This window comes from Drosophila pseudoobscura, chromosome X (genome assembly GCF_009870125.1).
Source record: "Drosophila pseudoobscura strain MV-25-SWS-2005 chromosome X, UCI_Dpse_MV25, whole genome shotgun sequence".
NCBI lineage: Eukaryota > Metazoa > Arthropoda > Insecta > Diptera > Drosophilidae > Drosophila > Drosophila pseudoobscura.
This window is the reverse complement of record NC_046683.1, coordinates 6,826,642-6,837,234: the sequence shown is the minus strand read 5'-3', so window position 1 is coordinate 6,837,234 and position 10,593 is coordinate 6,826,642. Positions and strand designations below refer to the sequence as shown.

General features: G+C 47.1%; 1 protein-coding gene across 1 annotated transcript; it reads left to right on the top strand.

Moving 5' to 3' along the window:
* The first annotated feature begins 294 nt into the window (after positions 1 to 294).
* LOC4814774 (uncharacterized) lies at positions 295 to 1,295 on the top strand. The gene has a single exon (XM_001355106.4). It carries the CDS (start codon positions 453 to 455, stop codon positions 1,185 to 1,187), a length of 735 nt encoding a protein of 244 aa, XP_001355142.3. The 5' UTR covers positions 295 to 452; the 3' UTR covers positions 1,188 to 1,295.
* The last annotated feature ends 9,298 nt before the right edge of the window (positions 1,296 to 10,593 follow it).

The window sequence follows — 10,593 nt, the reverse complement described above, 5'->3', positions numbered from 1 at the left end:
GCTCGGATCGCATAGGGTCGCGGTCGCATAGGGTAGGGCACATCAAGGTGAGCATGTCACACTGCGAACTAACTGACTTATTCATCTTTATTAATTGAGCAGAGTGCAGGCAGAGAGGGAGCTTTGGACAGAAGCGGGTCCTTTGGCTTTGTTTTACCCCCAGAAAGCCATGAGAGTTCCATGACAAAGCACAATGTGCCAATAATGGGAAGTACGACCTGTCACATGTCACCAAAACAAAGGCACACATTCCATTCCACAACGAAGTGCTCTCGAGAACAATCGGAGCAATGAAAATCAGAAAGAATGAAAGCAGAAGGGGAATCCCTAGTACTAGTAGCCTCTGGAGTTTCAATTGAAATTGGAAGCTTTAAGCATCAAAATTGTACAGTACTAAACAAAATTCAATAGTCCACACAAATTTGAAAGGTCTCTTATTTAAAAACCGCACGATGCCAAAAGGAACCAAGCTGCGCTTTGCCCTGATCACCGAAGATGTGCTGGAGAAGTTGCGCCCGAATCCCGAGCCTACCGTTCCCATTCGCAACGCCGTCAAGGAGGTCCTCAGCGAGGTGATGGCAGAGCTGAATATCAACCAGATGATCGAAGACAAGCTCGTCGAGCTGCTGGAGCGTCGGGGAATTGCCTCAAGCCAGAACACCAGCCCCGGCGGCTGCTGCAGCATGACCGGCCTTGCCCTCACCAAGAAGTCATCCAGTTTGGCAGTGCCCATGTGCTCCATGTCATCCGAGCCCCCAAGGCCAAGCGAAAAGCGCAAGCGCCATAAGATTCAGGAGCACCCCCTGCTCCCTTCTGCGACTCATGTGGCTACCAAGACGGGCAAAATCAAGTCCCAAACGACTTGCACTCAGCCCACACATCGGGAAGTGACCTTTGCACTTCAGGATACGGCCTCCACACATCGTGATGCTGATGCAGCCGCTAAATCTCGTGATGCAGCCGCCACATATCGTGATCGATTGAATCGCACACAGCGGAAAAATACAGCCTCCACACATCGAGATGCAGGCGCCTCACAACGAGATATAGCCGCCTTATATCGGGAAATAACCTCTAAGATGGGGCGAGCCGAATTGAAGCCTTCCTATCGGAAATCCCGTCCCTATGGCGAAGAGCAGGAGTTCGTAAACCCCAAGCTTCTGCGCAAAAAATTAAATGAGAACTAAGTAAAATACCAAATTATCCCTACCAAAAAGGTATCATTACATATACCTATGATTATTGATTAAATAATTTGTTCAAATTAAAAATTATTTAATATAATTTGAATACTCTTTGAATGGTCAATCGATGGGGTTCATTAGAGGGATTTTTGGCTAGACTAGGGGACAAGCCGGATTGCGAACTATTAGGTTATTATTTTTGTAATACAATTATCAATGTCCCTGCTATACAGATATAGAAACCCTAGTGAGAAGTCAGTCAAAGACTGTTTGGTCTTTAAAATTGGGCATCTAAGCAATTTTGAGTCCAAGTATTGAGTATTAGATCTCTCGTTCTAGTTTATGCACTACCATAAAACCATATTTAAAAGTATTTCTTTGTTTCTGACCCATTTTCACATCTCCTGGGAAATCTAATTTGAATCCAACATTACTTTTGATAGGCCTTCGATGACACTCGATTGTCATGGCTTCCCATTGGTAGGGCTAACTAAATTGCTCTTTACTATACATATTTCCATCCGTTCTAGTTTGAATATCAATTGCAAAAACATTCTCCTCCCGCCCCACTAGCCAGAGAAATATGCAAAGTGAAAAATTGAATCGCCTGGCAATTGTGAAAATCAGCCTTTTCTATGGGTGGACGTTAGGGGGTTGGAATGTGGACGAGCTTCTGGGGCTTCAGGGGGTTAACAGTCATCGCATGCCCGTAGTCTTCGTCTCTCGCCTTTCGTCGCTTATCATCGAGCAGCAGACAAGGGCAGAGCATCAATCAAGCGTTTCCAATGAATGGCTATCGACTGAATTAGAAGACCAGCGACGACTCTAACCCCCTCACTATGTCCCACCCCCGACTGCCAATGTCCTTTTGCGTCTTGGCAAATTCTAGAACACCACCAAAAAAAAAACATACACGAAGAAGACCCAGACTCAGGCAGGGACCCGGCACGGACCGGGCCATATTTTTGCGGCTTAATATGTGTTAAAAAAAAATGGAAATAAATAAATGTTAAAAAATGTTTTCCAGGAGTTGGGGCATGACGCGGGTGCCCAGGGGGCAGCAGTGGGAGTCAGAGGCAAGACCAAGAGCTGGGGACTGGGGCTTATCGCGTGGATGTAGCCAGTGACAGGACATAACATAACCCTTGGTATCTCAGGCGGGCCATGCCATGCGTGGGTGCCCCCCCTACCACTGTGTGTGTATGTGTGTGTGAGTGTGACGAACGGTCACCCCGGACCGGAACATCACAGGACATGAGTGGAAGAGAGAGTGAGTCCTAAGAGAGAGAGAGAGTGGGAAATCGAGTCAAAGGGGTAAAAGATGCTGACTAAGTACTTTGGAAAATGGTTTACATGCCCGACTCTTGGCCATTGGCAATCCGGTCCGCCCTTCCATACCCTCCCGTCCGACACTGGCCACCCTGGCAACCCTGGCCCTTCTGATGTCCCCGTTTAGCGGTAATACATTGTCATTTATGTATGGTCTGCGACCCCCCCGAAGGGGGAGTGTGTTGTGTGGAATCGGAGAAGAGCCCTGTCATGTGCTCCTCCTTTAGCTCCTCCGCGTGGTACTGCTTCTCAATCCATTTGCCAGGCCAGTGGACAAGTGTTGGATGCCATGTTTATGTTTTCCCGTTGTCTATCATTTCATTTTTTCTCTTTCTCCGACTCACGGACTCACCGACTCTTCGCCAGAGACATTTCCTTTTGAAGCCAAGTTCGCGTTTCAAATTTTCTCAGTTCCACTTTGTTGTTGTTTTTCCTGGAAGGGGGAGAAGCGAGTCGAGTCGGTAATATAAAATCCACAAACGCCAACAGAACTTCACATATGACAGCGGGGACAATCGTGGAAGGACCTAAAGGAGGAGCAGAAGATGGAGCAGGAGAATGATATGGAGGAGGGATAAGCAAGATGTAGAAGTGGAAGCAACGACTTGGACCAAGATGAGCGCTGCTCTGGATGTTTGTGATTTTTGAAGCGGAAAATCAAAGCTAAGCCCTGTTCACACTAGTAAGTGGCACTGTGTAGGAGCAGCAGTGACCAAAAGCAGTGACAATAGAAGTAGTAGTCACAGTATGACCAGGATGAAATAACAGCGGCATAAAGCAGTGACTTTGGAATTACTAATGGAAGTGATAGTAGAAGAAAGAGTAGTGTTTGTGACAGCAGAAGTATAAGTAGCAGTATAAGTAGAAGTAACAGTTTAAGTAACTGTGAACATTCCCTACTTCCTTTCCCTCTTTGCTGGATGTGCCGCTAGTGTGAACGGAGCTTAAAGCGCGACAGGACGTAGCACTGCCCCATTGTACGCCAATATCTGTGTGTATACCCATATGTGTTTGTGTGTGTGTGTTTGTTGGAGCGTTCGAGTTTCAGAAAATTGCATTTTTTCATATCATTAGGTTTTATTGGTTTCTTCCTGTTAAATATTCCAAAAACTCCCCACGGTCGACGGTCCGCTTTTGTCTCGCATGTTGTCAAAACAACAACACGAGCACGCTCCAAAAAACAACCTGAACACACGCCCATAGATACGCACATATATATTCATATACACATATGTGTATAGGTGTATGGTATATATGTATTCGGTAGAGCACGCATCATATCATTTGGTAGCGGATCTGAAACTGCGCCAACAGCCCGCAAAGTCCTGCGACAAGAGCCTTGGCAGGACGCCGGCAGCTCCACATGAGCCGGCAACTGCAAGCTGGCGATTTCCTTTCGCCATTCCCCAATCGCCTTCCGCCTTTGTAGTTCTCCTCCCCAGAGCTCCCACCTGGCTGCGTAGAACAATATGCAATCGATTTGCCAGACCCGCCCCAATTAGTGGCCCTCATTGGAGCGCACGCAAAGGGTTCGATTCGGAGTAGATATATATAGAGAGGACTCTCCACATCCCATTCCATCCATTGACCAACTGCGCAGCATGCTCGCACTATATTTGTCCAGGCAAACACATTATCGACTGTCGAATGAGGGGGGGAGTGGGCCAGAGCTGTCGATTCCCATCCACCACAGGTCGATGCCTATGTAAATATATGTACGGTATGGTATGGTATATGGTTTATGGCCCCCTGCCACACGCCACACGCACGGACAGGACACACCCGTTCTGTGTCCCACATCATCGGCCTGTCCTGGCCACAACAATGCAAATACGACAGCCTCAAATGGAGTCAACTTTACCTGCGTAAATCAGGATCTGCTGCTGCTACTGCCACTGCTTCTGATTGACTGCCTGACGTATGGATGGATGGATGGTTGTTACGTAGTATATACATATAGCCCACAGAAGAAGAGCTGTAGCTGGTCAAGAGCGTATTGGGGGATGGGTTGGGTTTCGGTTGGGTTCGGTTTTCGACCCAAATGCAAATAGAAAGAGAGAGTCTGCACAACGTTTCAATATGCCACCAAACGAGAATCCCCCCGGCAACAGCCGAACGGGCAAACGGATGGACGGGTCCGTGTACCACCTGCAGTGGGCCCGGGTCGGACCGGTGCTCTCCTGTGGGCCCCCGGGGTCGTTTTGCGCTTCTCCTCCTGCCTCCTGCCTCCTGCTCATATGTGTGCTCGGGCTCTCAGAGCTGTTGCCTTGTTGATGATGCGCTTCGGTGGACACCGCCCAACGGAAGAGGAAATGAAAAAAGGCAAGCAGCAGCCCGACTCTGACTCCGACTTTGAGTCCTGCGTCCTGCGTCCTGAGTCGTTGTCGTCCTTGCCAATTCCGCTTGGTTGGTTTGCAAAATTTTTCGAATTGGATACTCTCTGGCGACCAGAGAACGCCCACGCGCGCCGGGCACTGCCAACTGCCTAGCGGGCGGCCATGGGTCCACGAACACCCAACCACCCAGTGCCCCCTTCCCCCAATCGCCCTCCTCCCTCCCTCTCTCTCTCTCTCCCTCTCCCTCTGTATCTCTCTGTCGTTCGCTCCTTGGCATCTCCATCCTCAGTAACCCTGTCTACCGGGCGGTCCGGGCAGGTCCTTGCCATCGTTTGTCCTCTGTCGGGCATATGACCAAAGGAATCACCAAGCAAGGATGTCTGCGTCCCCATGCGAGGGCCTTCGTTGTGTGTTTGTGTGTGTGCTTATGGCCATGTCCTGCGTATGCATACGTGTATCTGTATCTGTGTGCGTCTTTCTCTTTCTGTGTGTGTGTGTGTGTAAGTAGTATTTGAAATTTTGCATATTAAAATATTGTCGTGTATGCAAAAGGTCGCTCCTTCTTATTCCAGGCAAAAAGGTGGACGGCGTCGCGCGTTTTGCGCTGCTCTTCTCTCTGCCGGCGCCAGCGTCAGCGACAGCGTAGGCGCTCGCGTCTCTGCCGCTGCACAGTGGCTTTGATCTGAACGGAGTTTTATTTGGGTTCTTCTACTCACAAGAGCAAAGTCACCAAAGAGCAGCGTAAGGACCTTAGTTTCACAAAATAACTTTCCATGATCGATAATTTATTGATAAATAATTGAATTTCGTATGGCTTCTCCTACTCGCAGAAGATGATCCGGCAAGGAGCAGCGTCAGAAGCATAAGAAAATGCAACAAATTAGCTACATATCATCAAGATCTAATCGATATATAATCGTTTATTCATCAGAATTGATTAATCTAAGAAATATCATCACAAAGGCCTAAGTAAAATCAACTTTGATATTTCTAATCGTTATCTAATTACAGGTTAAAATCTTGGTTATGCACACAGGTCACTGGGCACTGGTTTGTACCCCCTTCTCTCTTTTTTCGGCCCACTGTGCGTCGTTGTTATTAGAACTGAAACGGACTGTGGATGTGGATGGGGATGCCGCATGGGGGGCATGGGGATGCGACAACACTGGGACACAGACACATCGCCTGTGGTAACACAATAACGAATTTCCGTAGCAACTTCATCGCCAAGTCCCGTTCTTGCTTCTGCCTCTGCTGCTCACGCTGCTCCCGATGCTCCTTTTTGCTCCTGCAAGTATTGTTGTTGTTGCTGATGGTGATGTCCTGCCTCCTCCTGAAATGTTATCCACATTACATGGTTCGCTCTCCTTCAGATCCAGGTCCGTCTTCATTTGGAACTTTTCTCCGGCTTTTTCCCGCTGCTGTTTCCCATCGCCCATCGCCCATTGCCCTTCTCTTTATTTTTTCCTCCATTTTCTCCATTGCGTTTGTTACATTGGCGGCTAAATTCTGGCAAACGACTGCAAGGACAAGGACATTGTGGGCGGGTGGGTGTCAACGTAGGACGAAAGGGACAGGACCCAGACCATAAATGAAATTGTACACTTTTCCGATGCTGCACTCACAGGCAGACAGACAGCCAGACAGTCAGGGAGACATATAGCCAGACAACACATATGCCAATAATAATAATAATTGTACCTAATAATAGAGAGAATAAATACGATAAACAAACAACTGTAAATAGGAAAAGTTGCCGAGCAAACGACGACGTCGCGGCGTCGAGGAATGGGTGTGGAAATCAAACCGAAAAAACATTCTGATTTGTGGGGAATGGTACAAGTGCTCTGGATTCGAATGTGAAAACATACCGAACTTGATGACTCCAGGGTGGATCGGATCTGTCTTCCAACTCTAAGGACGAACCGACAGCGAACCCACTCTTGAATTTGATCATAAATCCTAGTGACAGACACGGGAAAAACACTTTTTTGCCATTTGTCGAACGCCAGTTAAATGGGTTCCGACATGTCGATCCTTCGATTGCGTCTTGAGAAAAGGGGCAAAGATAAAATCCGTTACATCGGCCAAAAAGGAAGCAGGAAAGAGGGGAGGGAGGATCGAAGACGTATCAAAAGAATTATTGCACAAGACATTCGCGCTAGACCCCACCCTAAAAAAGCATCGCATCCCATTCGGAGACGATCCGAGAGGAAACATTTTAATGGATTTTCATTTTCCCTTTTCATTTTTTATAGATCGTGAGAAAGTTGTTAACCCCTTTCGAGGCCACATCCATAATTTATAATGATTAGGTACCGTTCGGAAAGGAGGGAAAGGTAACAGTTGCCAGGCCGGAGCGGTGCGGTGCGGAGCGGGCGCCTTCTTTTCCAGCAAAAAGAACAGAGAGGGAGATCCTTGAAGGATAACGGAGGCTGCAGACCACGACAGAGGCGTCATCCCTCAGCGAGGGGTCCTTTGCCTGTGGTCCTCCGCCAGCTGTGCCTCCGCCGAAGGCAGGAATGCAGGATAAAAGCCCTCGAGCAGACAATGCCCTAGCAGGCGCAATCCCCTAACGAGATGATTGATCCACAATCGGACCAAAAAAACTATGGGCTTAGCTCTCGAAAGGATTGCGTGAACTTCTCAAGAGTATATGATAGTATTGAAATCGGAAAATCACTGAGATCTGAAAAATGCATTGCAAGTTATTGCAAGCAAAATTTCATAAAGTTCTCAAAGGCGCCGAACTTCAGCATTAAACATATTTCAAAGATCATTACTTAAGTTGGAAATTAGTTCTTATTTTTTTTTTAAATGTAGTAAAACATTGTGGAAAATATAACTATTAGCCACCCATTGTTAATCCTATTCCATGGTATACCATTCGAAGTCACCCACACCGATTTGGGTCACCAGACTCTCAAACTTCATAGACAATCAATAGACAAAACCCCATAGCCATCGATGGATTAAGAATGCAATTTCATGGTATACCATTCGGGGTTACCTATAAGACTATAAGACCGCATCTGGGTCTTCCAACTCTCCAAATTCAGAGTCAATCAATAGGCCCACATAGATCGGTCATCGATGGAGTCGGTCATTAACCTCCCTCACTAATCAATGGCTATTGGGATGTGGATTGACCCCCAGACCCGGAGTGACCCCCATTGTCCACTCGGCACGTAATAAGCGCCTATAATTCGAGCCAATTCATTAATCAACCAATTAGTCAGCTCTAAGTAGTCGCTGCCAAAACACACCATTCGAAACGGATAGGGAGAGGGAGTCAAGTCCGTGCGAGTGCGAGTGCGAGTATTATACCATAAACGTATAAATATCAATTTGATCTGTCAAATATTGACACATCAAACCCTAAACAAACCAATGACAGGCCCAGCCAGCAGCATCCCCCCGGCGCCGTTCATCTACCCATTTAGCGGCAATTTATGAGCAACAAAACACCCAAAAAAAAAGGACAAAAAATTGGTGGAAAAATAATAAATGAAAACACTGAAACGATGCTCTCGCGCTCTCTCTCTCTTACTCACTCTCTCCCTCTGTGTGTCAGACACAGGACCCCAGAATCCAGAATCCAGGCACAGGAGCAGGAGGGAAAAAAGGGATTTTTCAGATAATTTCAAGGGTCCTTGACTTTTGGGCCCCGCAATAAGCCAATGAATGATGCTGTTGCTGCTCTCATTCCACCGCATTTGAGTCGAGCAATTATGTGTATTATATAACAACATCATGTTTGCAGTTTAATGTCAAAAACTTGGTTTTTTACACCAAAAACTGTTGGTGCGAAAGGTTAGGGGATGCTGGCCCCTGGACCGAGAGGGACCATCCTATTCCTATCCATCTACTGTCCTTACTACTGGTTTCTCTTCTGTTCAGAGTGGATCAGGGTTCAAAGTGCGTGTGAATATGAGGATGTTTTTGTTGCTGGGATGCTGGGCAACTTTTTGCGGTATTGTTAAGGTGTGAAGGGAGCGATTAATGCCACAACATTGGACTCTGAGGACAATTGAGTGAGGAGCCCGTGTAATGCGATAAGGCGCCAATACCCGATTCGCAATTATCCCATTGTGATCTCTCTCTCTCTCTCTCTCGGTGTGTCTTTCTGTCTATCTTTTGGGTCAAAAGTGCAGGGCAAAAAAAAGGGGAAAATACAGGAAATTACATTTGAGTTATCCTCCAGACAGGAGCAGGAGAAGGAGACGCAGACGCAGACGCAGACGTAGCAATAGCCGCAGCCGGATCCGGATTCGGAGCAGGAAAATCAGCAATTAGTCAAGTGGTTAATGAGTTGAGCGAAATCGGATCGGATAAGGACACAAAACAGCAGCAGAGCTGAGAGAGTGGAAGGATATGATGACTGTACGCACACCTCATGATGGATTTGGGATTTCGAATTTCGGGATTTTGGGTTTTTGGGCTGCTGCTGTGCATTTTCCGGCACATTGACGAAACTGCAATTGCATTTGCAATTGGTTTTGCGTGTGGGGTGGGGTGTGTCTGTGTGTGTGTGTGTGTGTGTGGTTCTGGGACGTGGAAAATGGGTGGGAAAAGGGTTAAGGGCTTAGAGGGTTGTCCTGGGGCGCAGGATGGCAGGCGGACAATGACAAAAAAAATGCGAAAAATTAAAAAATGGCACAACAGGCAAATTGTCTCTGATTTTGGTTTTTCTTTTTTTGCACAAGGGTTGAAACGAAGGGACGCCAATGGGCGGAATGGAAATGAATTTTTAAAAAAAATATTATCAAATACACATATTTAACGATGCTAATGTTGATTACACTGAGAGAAAGTCCACGAGAGGAAGAGTAAAAAACCTTTTGAGGCCGATATAAATAGTGAGACTATTTTTTTGACCTTTCATATGATTTGAATAGCGTAGAAGTAAGCGATTAAAATTTTTAAGCTCCGTCCAGCTTTGATTATAATATTGAAAGGATCATCAGAATCTGATGTGAAAGGTTGAAAAAGTTTGGGGCTCCTCAACCTGTTTGCATCTCGTTTTGCTCTCAAGTAGAGCAGATTACAGCGGAACTTCAGCCCTCCACAGCCTTGCTGTTGATGCCCACTCCCCCCACCACTCCCCACCTCCAGTCCTTGGCCAAAGACGAACCTCGTCCGATAGCAACTGTCCACAAAAGCCGGCAATACGACGACGAGGACACGCGATATCGATTGCCGATGGTGGCCAGGTGTTGCCGTTGCCTTTTGGATAAATTTCGCTTTCGATTTTGGTTTCGGCTTAAACCGAGCGGCACACACATATGTATATTGGCCCATGGATCACCTTCACCCCCGGCGCCTACCCTACTCTTCTCAATCCCAATCCCAATACCCATCCCGTCCCCAACCCCAGACACAAGGCAACCCCTTAATACCCATATTGTATCTACATACATTTGCATGGCCTCATTTCTTTTCATCCATAATTTCAAATTGCGAGCAAATTTTCCCCGCGCCGCTTGATGTTTGCTTCGTGGCATAGTTTTTCCACACACACACACACACACACGCACACAGGGAAAAGGATTATTTATTTATTACGAAATTTTCGTCATTCGATGCGCGGCTGTGGCGCGTGGAAAGGTGGAAATCAAAGGTGGAAGCGGAACTCGGGGACACGGGGACACGGGGACTAGGCCAGGACTCGACGGCCGCCGCAAATGTCGAATTATTCAAATGATGATTCCAACCCCTCGATGATGCCGCACCGCGCACCGCGC

Excerpts from the sequence above, each read along its gene's own strand:
- LOC4814774 (XM_001355106.4), top strand. The coding sequence starts at position 453 with ATGCCAAAAGGAACCAAGCTGCGCTTTGCCCTGATCACCGAAGATGTG.